The 18,706-nt window shown below is 44.6% G+C and overlaps 1 protein-coding gene across 1 annotated transcript in view; it reads right to left on the bottom strand.

Moving 5' to 3' along the window:
- Incenp (Inner centromere protein) overlaps positions 1–18,706 on the bottom strand; it is a 29,178-nt gene continuing 10,472 nt past the window's right edge. The window contains exons 12-24 of the mRNA XM_069500030.1: positions 17,854–18,400; positions 16,650–16,722; positions 16,409–16,511; positions 14,227–14,311; positions 12,226–12,333; positions 11,027–11,122; positions 10,016–10,107; positions 8,798–8,951; positions 5,986–6,125; positions 4,518–4,618; positions 2,746–2,867; positions 2,160–2,362; positions 1–1,386 (exon numbers count right to left, since the gene is read on the bottom strand). Coding sequence (XP_069356131.1) covers positions 2,174–2,362; positions 2,746–2,867; positions 4,518–4,618; positions 5,986–6,125; positions 8,798–8,951; positions 10,016–10,107; positions 11,027–11,122; positions 12,226–12,333; positions 14,227–14,311; positions 16,409–16,511; positions 16,650–16,722; positions 17,854–18,400 — 1,810 coding nt within the window. The 3' untranslated portion in view covers positions 1–1,386; positions 2,160–2,173. The remainder of the gene's footprint in view (positions 1,387–2,159; positions 2,363–2,745; positions 2,868–4,517; positions 4,619–5,985; positions 6,126–8,797; positions 8,952–10,015; positions 10,108–11,026; positions 11,123–12,225; positions 12,334–14,226; positions 14,312–16,408; positions 16,512–16,649; positions 16,723–17,853; positions 18,401–18,706) is intronic.

Below are 18,706 nucleotides of genomic sequence, written 5' to 3'. Positions count from 1 at the left end.
ATCTATGTATGTATGTAGTGTCAAGATTATTTAAAACACCGCGTGAGAGCGAGTAAGCAAAACTAATTATTTTTGGGAATCCGTGAACATGCTTTTCGTTTTCGAGTCTATGCCAAGTACAGTGCGGTAAGGCTATCTTGGCGCGTGGCGAAAATCGGAACTAACGTTACCGTCAAGTGTCCGCTTTGTTCTTGTTTGAATATTCTAAAATCCTTTGTTCTCGAACAGCGCCCCCCTGTCAATGTCATTCAAGTGGCAAGAGAGCCTTGTCGCACTTTAGGCCTGCCATATTTGTTTTGGTATTGTGCAGATTCGAAGTGCCTCTGAGCGTACCAGGAATTAAAAATATTTTCAAAAAAAAATATGGTAATTTTAGTTTAGTATCAAAAGTCGTAAATATGAATTTTCATACACTGTATCATTATTTATCGTGTTACAAATAATTACAGTACGCGGCAGAAAATAATGTACATCGACCTTTAGAAAGAGATAGAATGATTTGTAGAGCATTGTCTCTGTCGTTACGACCGACAAAACGTCACATAGGTAAGTATGAGTGACAGAGACAACGCTCTACAAAGCCGACGTGTCATTCTAAAGGCCGATGTACATTATTTCTACCGCGTACTGGAACTACGTAATATATACTATACTTCAGTCTTCCTTAGCCAATTTAAAAGATAAACAATTTAAACAACTCGGAGAAACGCGTAAGCGACGTGATTTGTCCGGCGCTTTAGACTTTCTGGAGTTGATTTTCACTCGTACATGATTCACTGTCATTTCATACGGCCTGTACGCATTTCAGCGAGAAGTTACTTTATACATGTCTCACACCCGGATTTAGTCGACGTTAGCCCGACTAGTTTCGAACCCTTCCGGTGTCCTATTTCACAGGGACTCAGTTCGCGCACGCGTCGCGGTTGAGACTGCGCGCCGCTGCCCGCACAGCCCGCTGTGAGGGTGGCTGAGGTGTGGGGAGACAACTGCGAACTGAGTTCCTGTGAAAAAGGACCCCAGAGGGGTTCGAAACTAGTCGGTCTAACGTCGACTAAACACGTGAGTAACGCCGGGTGTGCCGTGTGAAACATGTATAATGGAAATCACTCACGATAGTTTAAACGAGAAGTTACTTTCTAGCGTTTAAACTATCGTGAGTGGTTTCCAGTGAGAAGTTACTTGTTTATCTTTTAAGTCATTTAAGTAAAAATAGATTACAATAAAAACAATAAAATAAAATCGCTAGTAAATCGTTTATTAGACGTCTAGTACTTCATGACTTGACAGAAATACCTACTAATTACTTACTGCTATTACTATAGTAACATAACAGTATTTACAATTCGCTGCCCGCGACTGAGTTTTGTTGTGCCCTTGGGCCTTGTCCTGTAATAAACAAAAACCTCGTTATTACAAGTTTAACAGTACTGCAAGAGAAGCGAGCGCTACATTTTTTTCTTAATTTATGTAAAGTACTAGCTTATGCCCGCGACTTCGTCCGCGTGGAAGACAAATTTCAAAACCATACTTTACCCCTTTAGGGGTAGAATTTTCAATAATCCTTTAGCGGATGTCTATGTCATAATAGTTACCTGCATTCTGCATGCCAAATTTCAGCCCGATCCGTCCAGTATTTTGAGCTGTGCGTTGATAGATTAGTCAGTCAGTCAGTCAGCTTTTCCTTTTATATATGTCGGCAGCGACGAAATTCAGTTGTAAACAGTTTGCTCATTGAGCATCAAGTCATCGTCCCCAACGTCGTTGTGAGACTATAAAATTGGACACGCAGTGCATCACGATTGATTATTCGTCTGGCTCTCGCCAAAGGCACCTCTCAATAGACATTGTGTGTGTCGACTGTAGGTTTTATTATTAAATTGTGGTTGTTGCCTAATGAGGTTCCTGTTAGTTGGCTAGTTGAGGTTGTGTGCTGGGTTAGCTGGTTGGTCTGGGACCGGTATGGGGATGGAGGAGCTGGTTTAGGTAGGTTTAGTTAAAGTTGTCTAGTCATAGGAGAATAGGCATAAACGACAAAAAAAAACAATTTTTTAACACAAAAAATACTTCTCAGCAGATATTAGTACTCTATTTTAAAGGTCCCAACTCAGCATGATGCTGTAGCCTTGCACACACAGCGCTGGTTTTCACCAATCACTCACCGTGGGACGGCGTTTCACTCCCTGAGCACGGGCAGGCGCGAGGGCGGCGTGCGCCACACGGCGGACGAGGTCCTCTTGAGGCGCGCGCGCTCGATCCCGGGGAAGATGTCGAGCAGGTCGGGCATGTGCTCGCGCACCGAGAACAGCTTGTCCACGTGCGCGGTGGAGATACGTGCTTGTACGCACAGTGGGTGTCGACGCGCCTGAAATATCACGTTTATTAAGGTACCGTAGTGAACAAGGAATTTTCAAAATAATTTTAAATACGCATATCAAAAATTGCGGACCGGCAGGAATCGAAACCGCGTCTCCTGGAATCGCGCCCGACTGAAGCAACTGTTAATGCCATTTAGTAGACTGCTGGCCATAGGTCTCTTGTAGAAGGTCCACTTGTCCACCTAGTGGGGGTCTCAATTTTTGATATGTATTTAAGATTATTTAGAAATTTCCTTGAAGTGTAGGTAAAACACTAACAATTATAAAAATATGAACACGGAATCTTCTAGTATTTAGTCCATAAAAGTCTGATTCATATCTAGTCGTGAGTAAAAAAGGCTGTAGTGCAATAAACATCGGTATGACATACCTTAGAGGTGGACCAGGAGGGCGTGGGTATGTCCGGAGCGTCCTCGTCCTCGTCAGAGTCAGAGTTGAGGTACTGGAAGCCGTCCTGCATGTACGCCGGCTCCATAGGCTGCGGCGGAACCACTGCGAATATATGCGACATTCAGTATTCAGACCATAGATATGAAATGAAATGAAATGAAATGATTTAATGAAATGAAAACATATGCATTTAAACTATCGTGAGTGATTTCCATTTTTTTTTTTCCACACAAACAGAAAAAAAAACACAATATTGGTTTCTTCGTGCTCGTAAGCGCTTGGCGGCTTGTCTGAGCACTGCACATTCCTCTGTAGTCTTATACTTACATACATACTATACATACTATTAATGTAGGTAGGTAGTTTTAAAATAAAATAATTATGTCCGCGTATACCAGCTTCAATTTCTGCATACGAGTTGGACCTCACCACGCCAAAATGTACCATGCCACACAGCATCGATCTCGATAAAATGACTTGACGGTATATAGCGATAAAAGTCATTCTCCCGAGACCAACGCAATGCGGCCCGGCTCACTTCGGCATAGCATTATATATGTAGGCTCGCCGCCATTTAATTGTAAAGACTTTGCTCATTGAACATCGCGTCATCGTCCCCACCGTCATTGTGAGATTATAAAATGAGATGCGCAGTGTGTCTCGAGACATTATTCGTTTGGCTTTGGCCAGAGTCGCTTCTCAGTGGATACTATGTGTGTCGTACTGTAGGTTTTATTATTATCATTGTCGTTGTGACCTAATGTGGTTTTAGTTGTTTGAGGTTATACTACTAGGTTGTGAAAGGTTGCTGTGAGTGTGTTTTGGCGATCTAGACAGGTTGTTTATCGGGTGAGTCCTTTTGTATCGTTCCAATTTGTATTAGACAAACGTGATTGTTGTAGTTGATGTTAATTGAACTAATTCTGGTGTGCTAGGTTAGCTGGTTGGTCTGGGGCCGGTATGGGGACATGGTGGAGCCGGTCGCTAGGTAGGGTTAGGTTTAGCTACGTTACGTTACGCTAGTGGTTTTCACGTGTGATAAGTGAGTATTAAAATGATTGTAATTGAAATTACTACCTTCTGATGTCGGCCATCCCCCTTGTTCTCCGACATATATAATATCTGTCCCGGCTTTACTCACGTGTTTAGTCGACGCTAGCCCGACTAAACACGTGAGTAAAGCCAGGACAGAGCCTCAATAGCTCAACCGGTATAGGAGTGGACTGAAAAACGAAACGTCGACGGTTCAAACCCCGCCCGTTGCACTATTGTCGTACCTACTCCTAGCACAAGCTTCACGCTTAGTTGGAGAGGTAAAGGGAATATTAGTCATTTAACATGGCTAATATTCTTTTAGAAAAAAAAAACCGGCCAAGTGCGAGTCAGACTCGGGCACTGAGGGTGCTACAATCGTATTTTATCGACATTTTGCACGATAAGTCAAAAACTATTATGCCCAAAAATAAACAAAAATCTGTTTTAGAATGTACAAGTACTTAAAGCCCTTTCATATGATACCCATGGGGTATCTTATTTCAACAATTGAAAAAAGCAATTTTTGTTCATGAACACATTTTTTTTTCTTGTGATGTAACCACAAATTCCCGGTTTTCAGATTTTTCCCCGAATGTTTGCTATAAAACCTCGGGAACCTCTAGACTCCGTAGTAGTCTCCGTGAATAAGGTATAGACTCGGAGACGCTCAATATTTTACTCAAAACAACAGATTAGTTTCAAAAAATGAGAACTTACTCCTATCTTCCTCTATCCTCTGTTTCATTTTTTGCCGCTCTAGAAACTCCTTCTGTCTCCTCTCGAACTCTTTCTGCATTCTCTCCTCTTCTTTTTTCATCCTGTCGCAAAGGAAAATCAGAATCTATTAGAGCAAGAGCCTGTGAGGGCCAGAGCTTCGTTATCTAAATATATAAAAGGAAAAGGTGCCTGACTGACTGACTGACTGATCTATCAACGCACAGCTCAAACTACTGGACGGATCGGGCTGAAATTTGGCATGTATATAGCTATTATGACGTAGGCATCCGCTGAGAAAGGATTTTTGAAAATTCAACCCCTAAGGGGGTGATATAGGGGTTTGAAATTTGAGTAGTCCACGCGGACGAAATCGCGAGAAAAAAGTGAACATAAGTGAGCAAGAAAGTGACATAGGCTACTTTTTATCCCGGAAAATCAAAGAGTTCCCACGGGATTTTTAAAAACCTAAAGTCGCGGGCATCAGCTAGTATGGAATAAATTGCCTAAGGATGTGGTTTTGTCAAGTTCTGTTAACCAGTTCAAGAATAGATTGGACAAACCATAGAGCAGAAACAAAGAGGAGATGTTGTATTAAGATTTCCCTATGAAATATCGAGTGACATTTTGCGGGGTGAGGGGTTGTGGAACGCCGCCCACTTCTCAATTTTCCATCTGCGGGTTAGTAGCAAAACTACTCGCTTAGCGACCTAACATCGATATATTGATGTCACTACATAGTTCAGCTATCTCACACTAGATGTCAATAATCTAGAACTATTTTAATAATTACGTATAAAATTACTTACAAATGAAATGTGATACCATTCATAGCATCAGAACGTCTGTCTGAATAACTTTGACACGATAAAACACAACACTTCATCCTTTTGTTCTTAAAAACGCGAAAACACACCGATAATACGAGTCTCAATATATGTGAACCTGACGAACGCAGACAGCATACTAACTAAGGCCCCGCCCACAGTGATGACGTCAGGACCTAGTTGAAAATCACAGTGCACAGTTGCTTAGGCCAACTCCTCTTTGTTTCTGCTCTATGGGACAAACATTTGGAAACCTTGAATAATAATAATATTTTGACGACCTCCCTGGCGCAGTGGTGAGCGCTGTGGTCTTAATAGTGGGAGGTCCCGGGTTCGATTCCTGGCAGGGGTTTGGAATTTTATAATTTCTAAATTTCTGGTCTGGTCTGGTGGGAGGCTTCGGCCGTGGCTAGTTACCACCCTACCGGCAAAGCCGTGCCGCCAAGCGATTTAGCGTTCCGGTACGATGCCGTGTAGAAACCAAAGCGGTATGGGTTTAATAAAAAACTGCCATACCCCTTCCAGGTTAGCCCGCTATCATCTTAGACTGCATCATCACTTACCACCAGGTGAGATTGCAGTCAAGGGCTAACTTGTATCTGAATAACAAAAAAAAAAAAAACTCCAGGCAGCACCCTACTCACATGGCGGAGTCTTCGAGGTGCTTGCGGCGCGCCTCCTCCGCCTTCCTCAGCTCGTCCGCCAGCCTCTGCTGTCTCGCTTGCTCCTCCGCCTTCCTCCGCTCTTCTGTTTCCGCCACTTTACGCGCTGTTTCATGCTTTTTCTGTAGAGGAAAAAGGAGGACGTAGGAGGAGTGCTTTTTCTGTATTTAAAGTAAGCCGAAAAATCTAAATATATAAAAGGAAAAGGTGACTGATTGACTGACTGATCTATCAACACACAGCTCAAACCTCTGGACGGATCGGGCTGAAATTTGGCATGCAGGTAGCTATTATGACGTAGGCATCCGCTAAGGATTTTTGGAAATTCAACAACATTCAATTTTTTTTTGTGGTATCATATAATAGATCATCAATACTATCACCTGTCTTCGTTTTTGCCAGCGTTCTGGTTACACCCTGTTTAGCATGTCTGAGAGTTCTCCATAATGTTCTCGGCGGTGTGTGGTTCACGTTGGCATGCATGCATGTATGCCGCCTCCATCGCCTGCTTCTCCATGCGCTCCCGTATCGCCGCCGCCATCGCCGCGAGCAGGGGACCCGTGGACGGCTGGACACTCACCCTCTCGACCTCCTTGAGCCTCTCCAGCTTGCCCAGGTCCGCGTGCGCCTGCTTCTCCATGCGCTCCCGTATCGCCGCCGCCATCGCCGCGAGCAGGGGACCCGTGGACGGCTGGACACTCACCCTCTCGACCTCCTTGAGCCTCTCCAGCTTGCCCAGGTCCGCGTGCGCCTGCTTCTCCATGCGCTCCCGTATCGCCGCCTCCATCGCCGCGAGCAGGGGACCCGTGGACGGCTGGACACTCACCCTCTCGACCTCCTTGAGCCTCTCCAGCTTGCCCAGGTCCGCGTGCGCCTGCTTCTCCATGCGCTCCCGTATCGCCGCCTCCATCGCCGCGAGCAGGGGACCCGTGGACGGCTGGACACTCACCCTCTCGACCTCCTTGAGCCTCTCCAGCTTGCCCAGGTCCGCGTGCGCCTGCTTCTCCATGCGCTCCCGTATCGCCGCCTCCATCGCCGCGAGCAGGGGACCCGTGGACGGCTGGACACTCACCCTCTCGACCTCCTTGAGCCTCTCCAGCTTGCCCAGGTCCGCGTGCGCCTGCTTCTCCATGCGCTCCCGTATCGCCGCCTCCATCGCCGCGAGCAGGGGACCCGTGGACGGCTAGACACTCACCCTCTCGACCTCCTTGAGCCTCTCCAGCTTGCCCAGGTCCGCGTGCGCCTGCTTCTCCATGCGCTCCCGTATCGCCGCCTCCATCGCCGCGAGCAGGGGACCCGTGGACGGCTGGACACTCACCCTCTCGACCTCCTTGAGCCTCTCCAGCTTGCCCAGGTCCGCGTGCGCCTGCTTCTCCATGCGCTCCCGTATCGCCGCCTCCATCGCCGCGAGCAGGGGACCCGTGGACGGCTGGACACTCACCCTCTCGACCTCCTTGAGCCTCTCCAGCTTGCCCAGGTCCGCGTGCGCCTGCTTCTCCATGCGCTCCCGTATCGCCGCCTCCATCGCCGCGAGCAGGGGACCCGTGGACGGCTGGACACTCACCCTCTCGACCTCCTTGAGCCTCTCCAGCTTGCCCAGGTCCGCGTGCGCCTGCTTCTCCATGCGCTCCCGTATCGCCGCCTCCATCGCCGCGAGCAGGGGACCCGTGGACGGCTGGACACTCACCCTCTCGACCTCCTTGAGCCTCTCCAGCTTGCCCAGGTCCGCGTGCGCCTGCTTCTCCATGCGCTCCCGTATCGCCGCCTCCATCGCCGCGAGCAGGGGACCCGTGGACGGCTGGACACTCACCCTCTCGACCTCCTTGAGCCTCTCCAGCTTGCCCAGGTCCGCGTGCGCCTGCTTCTTCATGCGCTCCCGTATCGCCGCCTCCATCGCCGCGAGCAGGGGACCCGTGGACGGCTGGACACTCACCCTCTCGACCTCCTTGAGCCTCTCCAGCTTGCCCAGGTCCGCGTGCGCCTGCTTCTCCATGCGCTCCCGTATCGCCGCCTCCATCGCCGCGAGCAGGGGACCCGTGGACGGCTGGACACTCACCCTCTCGACCTCCTTGAGCCTCTCCAGCTTGCCCAGGTCCGCGTGCGCCTGCTTCTCCATGCGCTCCCGTATCGCCGCCTCCATCGCCGCGAGCAGGGGACCCGTGGACGGCTGGACACTCACCCTCTCGACCTCCTTGAGCCTCTCCAGCTTGCCCAGGTCCGCGTGCGCCTGCTTCTCCATGCGCTCCCGTATCGCCGCCTCCATCGCCGCGAGCAGGGGACCCGTGGACGGCTGGACACTCACCCTCTCGACCTCCTTGAGCCTCTCCAGCTTGCCCAGGTCCGCGTGCGCCTGCTTCTCCATGCGCTCCCGTATCGCCGCCTCCATCGCCGCGCGCAGGGGACCCGTGGACGGCTGGACACTCACCCTCTCGACCTCCTTGAGCCTCTCCAGCTTGCCCAGGTCCGCGTGCGCCTGCTTCTCCATGCGCTCCCGTATCGCCGCCTCCATCGCCGCGAGCAGGGGACCCGTGGACGGCTGGACACTCACCCTCTCGACCTCCTTGAGCCTCTCCAGCTTGCCCAGGTCCGCGTGCGCCTGCTTCTCCATGCGCTCCCGTATCGCCGCCTCCATCGCCGCGAGCAGGGGACCCGTGGACGGCTGGACACTCACCCTCTCGACCTCCTTGAGCCTCTCCAGCTTGCCCAGGTCCGCGTGCGCCTGCTTCTCCATGCGCTCCCGTATCGCCGCCTCCATCGCCGCGAGCAGGGGACCCGTGGACGGCTGGACACTCACCCTCTCGACCTCCTTGAGCCTCTCCAGCTTGCCCAGGTCCGCGTGCGCCTGCTTCTCCATGCGCTCCCGTATCGCCGCCTCCATCGCCGCGCGCCGCTCTCTCTCCGCCGCCTCTCGCACTGCCGCGGCGGCCGCCATTTTGTCTTCGCGTTTTCTATTACATACAAATACACTGTATCAAGGCTATCTATAGTACGGCTTACAGATGGACCATTTCACAGGTAGCATGTGAAAAATCGCGTGAAAAGCCTTTTCATGTGTAATACTCGCTACCTTACAGTAGCCGGCAGGAAATATTGTACGTCGACCTTTAGGTTTGAAGGAATTGGGTGGTTACATCACAAAAAATATATTTTTTTTAATTTTCAAAGTAAGATAACTGTACCAAGTGGGGTATCATGATATGAAAGGGCTTCACCTGCACATTCTAAAACAGATTATTATTTATTTTTACGCATATTAGTTTATGATTTATTGTGCAAAATGTTGGCAAAAAATACCCGAATACGGAACCCTCGGTGCGCGAGTCTGCCTCGCACTTGGCCGGTTTTTATTGCTTAGTAGCACACGCCGGGTATCCGCTAGTAAGCAAATAATACTAGGTAATGCCCGCGACTTCGTCTGCGTGGATTTACGTTTATAAAAATATTTGATTTTCAGGGATATAAGGTAGCCTATGTCCTTCCCCGGGACGCAAGCTATAACCGTACCATATTTCGTCAAAATCGGTTGAACGGTTGGGCCGTGAAAGGCTAGCAGACAGGCAGACAGGCAGACAGGCAGAGACACTTTCGCATTTATAATATTACTAGCTTATGCTCGCGACTTCGTCCGCGTGGACTACAAAATTTCAAAACCCTATTTCACCCCCTTAGGCTGCCTGTCCACTGGTGCGGAGCGGAGAGGAGATGTGTTGAGCAAACCAATCAGATTGTCGGTAAATAACGTGATGATTATATTCCGTCGTCTGACAAAACTCTGATTGGTCAACTATACACATCTCCGCTCCGCTCCGCATCAGTCGACAGGCAGCCTTAGGAGTTGAATTTTCAAAAATCCTTTCTTAGTGGATGCCTACGTCATAATAGCTATCTGCATGCCAAATTTCAGCCCGATCCGTCCAGTAGTTCGAGCTGTGCGTTGATATATCAGTCAGTCAGTCAGTCACCTTTTCCTTTTATATATATAGAGTATGGATAGAACATGGTGGAGCCTCACTTGCGCTGCGCCTCGCGCTTGGCCTCGAGCAGCGCCTCCTTTTTCTTGCGCGCGTCCTCGCGCTCGCGCCGCATGTCGTCCGCCTCGCGCGCCTGACCACAAAACCACAGGATAAGGGTATGAGATTTTTTCTCTCTGTTACGTAATCCCATACAAATGATAGAGACAAAAATCTCAGCGGTAGTTAACCATTTTGAGACTCGAACCAATCACAAACGAAACTATGTTTTCGAATTGAATTTCGAATGTTTTTTGAAAACATGTTTGTGATTAATTGGTGCCTCAAAATAGTTAACGCCCACTGTTATTTTTGTCTCTATCATTTGTATGGGATTATGCAATAGAGAGTGCCCTATAGTAACATCTTTCGGTGGATAGAGTATACTAGTATAGACAGTTTCGTCGAACCTCTGTATGTAATATGCTTACAGTAATAAACACAGTACAATACAGTATGTTTAAAGTGCTTGGGGTAAGTCCCATTTTTTCTATAGAACTACATACAGTACGAGGCAGAAAGTAATGAACATCGACTTTTAGAAAGAGAAAGCAGATTTGATCATTTGACAGAGAGCGCTATAGTAACTAAGTATAATAATATTGTAAATTGATCACTTAAAAAGATCAACCGCCGACTTTCTTGCTGGTTCTTCTCGGTAGGAATGGCATTTCGAACCAGTGGTAAATTAAACAAGTTAACGATTCAAAACCACTTGTCATAAGTCTACTTGAATAAAAATATATTCTACTAGCTTATGCTCGCGACTTCGTCCGCGTGGACTACAAAAATTTCAAACCCCTATTTCACCAACTTAGGGGTTGAATTTTCAAAAATCCTTTCTTAGCGGATGCCTACGTCATAATAACTATCTGCATGCCAAATTTCAGTCCGATCCATCCAGTAGTTTGAGCTGTGCGTTGATAGATCAGTCAGTCAGTCAGTCAGTCACCTTTTCCTTTTATATATTTAGATTCTATTCTATTCTGTCCGCGGATAGAGTATGACAATACCTTGTTGATGCCGCTCAGTTTGGACGCAGAAGCAGAAACTTGTGAACATTTGGTCGACGGCGTCACTGCGCGAGGCTTGGACACCGACTTCGATACCTAAACAAACAGGCGAGTGGTTCAGGGGTGAAATGTTCATAAAAATATCGATATACACGCTGAAGTTTTGTTGGTTGTCTTCTTCCCGCGGCAGAATGATTTGCCCTCACTAGTACTATCGAAACATACTAGTTAGTTTGTAAAAATGACAAAAATTTGGACCTATTCTGCATCACTGGTACCACTATTCGGAAAGCTCTGGCCAATGAATTCTTTAACGCTCATACTTCAGTTAAATAATTCGTTGGCCAGATCTCGTTTCTCGTTTTTTTATTTTATTACTTTTCCCTGAATTTTCTTTCCCCCAGTCGAGTTTTTTTTTGTTATTCTTATTTGTATTCTATCTGTGAAAACTTGTCATTAGCTTTAATCTTCTTCTGTTTTTACCTATTCATTTTTTCATATTAGCTGCAAGTTTTCCTGTTAAATAAAATAAAATCGAAATATAAAAATGTTATTGTTCGCAAGTAATTCAAAAAAATACTCGTGTCAACGCGATAGGATCGAGTTTTGCTCGTTTCCACTGGAGAGTGTGATTTTAAATAAAAGACGCGTGCACTCTCTTTGAAATTTTAATTGTCACTGGGATGATGCAATAATGCAATGAAAAGTTGCACCTCATATATACTACTCTTTTACACCATCATATTATATTTAGACAACTCGTCAACTCGAAAGTGTGAGAAACAATAGTGAGGGTAATAATAATCACTGCATTTAGTAGATAAGTATTTTATTTATTGTATGTTTGTTAATTTAGGTGGACCGAAATTTCGATATTTCGTTACGATATTATCGAGTTTTTTCGACATAGATAATTAATTATCGATATTTTAGGCTTCGATATATCGATATTTATCGGTTTTCCAATATATCGTTGCATACTATTAGCATAAATAATTTTGGTTGTCTGTCTGTCGTGTCTATCAAGGCCTATCAAGGCCCGTATTGGTCGATGACTGAAAATGGTTAACGGCCACTGAGATTTTCGTCTCTGTCATTTGTATGGGATTACGTAACAGAGAGCGCTATACTATCATATTTCCGTGGATAGAGTTCATATATTTCGCCCTTTGACTTGGGAACCATAAACCGCGGCTTACCATCGGCGCTTTGCCGTTGAATATCATGGAGTTCATCTTGGACAGCGTCTCGCTGGACAGCACTGCGCTGGAGATCTTGTCCGGGGGAGTTTCTTGCGCCGGCTCCTCCTACGACAATTCATATAGTTCAGTAATCTAAATATATAAAATGAAAAGGTGACTGACTGACTGACTGACTGACTCACTGATCTATCAACGCACAGCTCAAACTACTGGACCGATCGGGCTGAAATTTGGCATGCAGATAGGTATTATGACGTAGGCATCCGCTAAGAAAGGATTTTTGAAAATTCTACCCCTAAGGGGGTGAAATAGGAGTTTGAAATTTGTGTAGTCCACGCGGACGAAGTCGCGAGCATTAGCTAGTTGACTTATATATTACTTCTTATGGACAGGGCTATTGAACAAACAAAATGGCACCGACTCAGTGGTGCTTAAGCACCAATGCAACCTCAGTGACGTCTGGATTTCAAACGGCTCCTTCATTAGTATCTAAGAGGTGGCGCTGATTTATTTGGTTCCAAAACCGTGAAAAATTTTGTTCGCTTGACCATACCTTGTCATTTATATCGATGAGTTCAGTACTTTCATCTATTATTATACTAGCTGATTACTAGCTGAGGCCCGCGACTTCGTTCGCGTGGATTTAAGTTTTTGAAATCCCGGGGGAACTCTTTGATTTTCTAGTAGCCTATGTGACTCCCCAGGTCTTTAACTATACCCATGCAGAAAAATACGTCGATCCGTCGTTCCGTTGCGACGTTATTGAAGGATAAGCCAATAAACCAACAAACAAACACACTTTCGCATTTATAATAAGGGTACTGATTATGATTTATTATTTTGCGCTCATAATTCGCATGTAGGCAACAACCAATAACGGACGGACGCGCGCTATGATTGGCTCATGGAGAGATATGTCTGCGCCATTCAAAAATAAGATTTCTGCGCAAGTACATCGGCGTAACTTATAAAGTGGTAATACTGTCAAAGATAATATATTAAACAAGTACAGATCGCTCACTCTCTATTTAAAATTGTAACTAGTTCAAGACTATTACTAGATGGTGTCACTTGGTTCGTATGAAATATATTTTTTATGGATTTGACGAAATATCATATTTTACTTGTCTGGTTCATCAAATTTATTTATATTTAGTAACAAAATACAAAATTTTCACAACATCACCATCGGAAAAAGCTAATTCTTAATTTTAATTATTGACTCATTGAACTTTACGATATCCATAGCATTTTGCTTTGGATAGCTGAAGTAGTATTACAAAATTCCAGTAGATGGCGTAACAAAATGACTTGTTACTTGAAAATAAAATTATTATTTTGCCTTTGGATTGGTGACGGTTGAATTTGACGGTGTATTACAATTTTCTGAGTGCTTTTATTTCTTTTCCCTATTTCGTTTGTGAATTGTTTCTGCTATATGAACTCCGAAATTCTGCTAACCCGATTACTTGTGCTTGCTCCTGGATTTTTGATGATGCCAAACTGCTGACCTACGCTTGATACCGGACCCTTTGATGATTGCCTGTGATTTTGGATTTCGTTTATTATTTGAGTAAAATTTGAGTTAGCTCTAAATAAAATTGAGTTTCATCAGCTGTTCGATAGATGGCACTAAATAAATTCGATAACTCACTTTTTAGCTTGCACAATAATGCCATCACACTATAAGGAGTTGACCTACAAGGTACCGGCGACTTAAAGGAGTTTTACGCAAGCCTTAAATGAATGTATGACGTTAGCGATCTTACTTGTATATATTATCTTTGGTACTGTACAGCCGTGACACAGTTCGCGACAGTTAGAGAACTTCTAACAAAGCATCGACGCTTAGACGTCACGTGCAGGCGTCAAATGTTAGTACATTAGACGCAGGTTACAGGTAGCCCTAAATTTCTATGATTTTACGTCACCATAGCCTAATATTTGACATATAGTTCACTCTCTAGCAGTATCAACGAGAACTGGAACATTGATTACCTTTTTGGCCATGGCCCGCGTCTTAGTCCTCGTGACTCTGGCAGCCATCTCCTCGAACTGTTGCACTTTCTCCTTTACGGCAGACCTGCAAATATTTTTTATTTTAAAAACTCGAGGACTCGCACACGAAGGGTTCCGTACGATTGTAAGATTGTATTTTTTTTTCATGATGACCATTTTGAAATTTTTATAATTAATTGTTGTTATAGCGGCAATAGAAATACACATTCTGTGAAAATTTCTACTTTCCACCTATTATGGTTATTGAGATACAGCCCGCTGACAGACAGACAGACGGATGGACGGACAGTGGAGGCTTAATAATAGGATCCCGTTGGCACCCTTCGGGTACGGAACCCTGAAGAGGTTTTTTTTATTTTAGTGTGGCTGTCATCTGAATACTAATCAACCAAACTTATGTGTAGATAGATACGTTCTTTACTCTATCCACAGAAATAATTTAGTATAGCGCTCTCTCTATTACGTAATTCCATACAAGTGATAGAGACAAAAATCACAGTGCGCGTTAACCATTTTGAGGCACCAACCAATCACAACCATGTTTTCAAAAAACATTCGAAATTCAATTCGAAAATATTTTCAAAAAACATTTCCAGTGTAGCTCTTCCGGCTTTTCTGTCCTCTGTGCATAGTATAAAAGAGCTTAGCTCTCAAATTCTCAAATCCAATTCATCATTGACCTATGCCACAGAGGCCCTAGAGAGTTGGAAGGTCAGATGTCCCAATGTCGACATCCCGAAGGAACGTACTACACAAAAACTTTGGGATTTGCCATTGGTTCAACTGACACATACGAATTTGGTTCAAAATCTTACAAGTGACAGAGATCGTGCCAGGCTTCTAGCATTATCCGAAAAGGAATCTGGGTATTGGCTGCATGCCTTGCCATCAAAAAATCTCGGCACACTTTTAGATAACGAAAGTTTTCGTGTGGCTCTAGGTCTCAGATTGGGAACACCACTGTGCCATCAGCACAGATGTCCGTGTGGAAAAGAGGTTGATAAATTTGGAATCCACGGACTCTCTTGCCAAAGGAGCTCCGGTAGGCTGTTTAGGCATGGCTCTCTTAACGATACAATTAAAAGAGCTCTTGCCACCATAAATATTCCTGCGCTCATTGAGCCGGCAGGGATTAGTCGGGATGATGGCAAGAGACCTGATGGATTGACGCTGGTTCCCTGGGAACGGGGACGGGCGCTAATGTGGGACGCAACTTGCGTTGACACATTGGCCCCGTGTCATATCAGGAAGACAGCATCAAGACCGGGAGCCGCAGCAGAAACAGCTGAAAACGGCAAGCGGCGCAAGTATGCCTCTCTTATAGAGAGTTACATTTTTGTGCCGTTTGCCGTGGAGACCCTGGGGCCATGGAGTCTTAGTGCTAAAAATTTTTTACGAGACATTTCACCGCGATTAATAGCCTCAACTGGTGACAGAAGGGCTGGCTCATTTTTTGCGCAGCGGATCAGCCTGGCTGTCCAGCGCGGAAATGCAGCCAGTATTCTTGGCACCATTCCACGCGGTCATGATTTATATAGTAATTAGATAAGGCTAGCTTTAAGTTTTATTGTATTAAAAAAAAAAACATTCGAAATTCAATTTGAAAATGTTTTCAAAAAACATTCGAAATTCAGTACGAAAATGTTTTCAAAAAACAATCGAAATTCAATTAGAAAACATTAGTTCGTTTCGTTTGTGATTGCTAATGACTGAAAATGATGATTAGGGCCCACTCCTATTTTTGTTTCTATCATTTGTATGGGATTACATAACCGATAGAGCGCTATACAAGTTCATTTCCGCGGATAGAGTATAACTGCTGTTTACTGTGTTAACTGTTGTTTATAACTGTGTTTTAAACAAACCTTTGAGCATTTCGGCAATGAAAGTGTACGATTTTTTTAGTGATTCTCTCAAATTGTTATAGTTTTAGGTTTAACTATGTAGTTTGATTTTAATTTAGTTTGTAACGGTGGGGCTGGCATATAGTTCATTTGTAAAAGCCCCTTACAAAATATGTCAGATTAAAAAAAAAGTTATCATAGTGAAACTAGTGTCGCCATCGCCATCATCATGATCTAACCATCGCCGGCTCACTACTGAGCATGGCTCTCCTCTCAGAAAGCTCTCCTCCTCCTCCCTCCTGGTATAAATAACTTACGTGGGTTGCAGGGCTGGCGGTTTCTTTGGCGGCGTCTCTATTACTTCATCACTATCGTCCGTTACAAGCGAATTGTCGTCCGTTATATTTGGCGCCTTGACATCTACTCGAAACAAAAAAAACATATTTAATCAGTCATCAAACTAATCAGTCGTCCCGCGCTTCAAAGCTGTGACTTACGTTTTAAGAGAAAATTGGTTCATTAGTACTCAATGTTATCTACTCGGTGGTAACAGCTTACCTGTCTCTAGTACAACAGTTGCATCCATGATTTGTTGCGGCTTGTCCAGCACCACCGTCTCGTTCATCGCGCGCTGCAATGCAATTTATATTATAACTAGATGATGCCCGCGACTTCGTCCGCGTGGATTTAGGTTTTTTGAAATCCCGTGGGAACTCTTTGATTTTCCTGGATAAAAAGTCTAAGCCTATGTTCTTCCCCGGGATGAATGCTATCTCTGTACCGAATTTCGTCAAAATCGGTTGAACAGTTGGGCCGTGAAAGGCTAGCAGACAGACAGACAGACAGATATACACACTTTCGCATTTATAATATTAGTGTGGATTAACTAGCCGATTATGGTGGCTACTTTTATCCCGAAAATCACAAGTGTTCCCACAGGATCTTTTAGTATAAATATATAATGTTGATAGATAGAAATACTTTATCGCACACAAAACATGAGATAAATAGGACAAAAAACAAAGAAACTAAAAACAATTGAATGCAAAGGCGGCCTTATTGCTCAGAGCAATCTCCACCAGGCAACCTTTGGTGAAAGGAGAAACTAGGTGTGTTGGATAGTACTTACACACAGTACACAGGATCTTATGTAGTTATAAAAGGAAAATTGACTGACTGACTGATCTATCAACGCAAAGCTTAAACTACTGGACGGATCGGGCTGAAATTTGGCATGCAGATGGCTATTATAACGTAGGCATCCGCTAAGAAAGGATTTTTGAAAATTCAACCCCTAAGGGGGTGAAATAGGGGTTTGAAATTTGTGTAGTCCACGCGGACGAAGTCGCGAGCATAAGCTAGTTGAATAAAACTATGGTTTTGATAGATCGGTCAGTCAGCCAGTCAGCTTTTCCTTTTATAATATTGGTATAGATGATTGTCATCAAGCGTAAGCCTATCTTGTAATAAAAACCCATTTGGATTAGAGAAAACAAAGTGATCCTATTATATAACAAAGGGTTCCGTTTTTCCTTTTGAGGTACGGAACCCTAAAAAAGTATTTTGACATGAAGTGTATGACCAGTCGGAAATATCTGCGCACCTCGCTGGAATGCGCTTACCCACAACTCGGCCATTTTCGCCTATCCAGTACCGTTGCCAACGCAAGCACGTTGCATGACGTCACTAAGCCAGGTTCTCAGATATTTCCGACGGGTTGTAATTTCACCCCGCTCCTCAATTTTAAAATTAGACCACTCACCATAGCCATAGGCGTGACAGGGGCATGATTATAAACCCCATTAGTCAAAACCATAGTTTGATCCAAGTCCTTCGTTATAGTCACAGTGGCATCCAGTTGTCCCAGAACCCTAGTTTTATCCAACTCTATATTATCTGTCACATCTCCACTCACCGTTTCCCGCAAATTCGACTTTATTTCCTTCAAATTTAAGTTTATTTTATTTTTGGTATCTTTGATTTCTTGATTATTTTTGTTTTTCGTCTTTTTATTATTCACCTTAATTTCATCCTCTATATTAATATCTTTCGCATTTTGATTTTTATTTACATTTTTTGTAGTTTTGGTTTGTATTTTTTCGTCTATTGAGTCACAATTATTTACGGTTTCGGTCATATTTTTATTAGTTTCTTTGTCTTGGCTGTTCTGTTTGGTTTCTTGTAGCTTAGTCATGTTGTGATTGGATTTCACTTGTAGTACAGGCGATAGTACCTTCGGCTTTGATTCTCTTTCCTCTGGTTCGGATTCAGTTATAGATGGTTCCTGTAATTTTTCAGCTTCTCTGTCCCTGCATACACACAAACTTAAATTACAAAAAATAATCATCATCATCATCATCATCATGATCAACCCATAGCCGGTCCACTACTGAGACCGTATCTCCTCCCAGAATGAGAAGGGCTTAAGCAATATTCTACAATGGTTAAAATGTCAGCCAGCTTTAGCTGTGATAGCCTAGTGGTTAGGACGTCCGCCTTCTAATCGGAGGTCGGAGGTTCGATCCCGGGCACGCACTTCTAATTTTAACTATGTGCGTTTTAAGTAATCAAATATCACTTACTTTAACGATGGTCGGTGAAGGAAAACATCGTGA

This window comes from Maniola hyperantus, chromosome 7 (assembly GCF_902806685.2).
Source record: "Maniola hyperantus chromosome 7, iAphHyp1.2, whole genome shotgun sequence".
In the NCBI taxonomy this organism is placed as follows: Eukaryota; Metazoa; Arthropoda; class Insecta; order Lepidoptera; family Nymphalidae; genus Maniola; species Maniola hyperantus.
The sequence above is the reverse complement of the archived record's forward strand: the minus strand, read 5'-3'. Positions and strand labels throughout refer to the sequence as shown.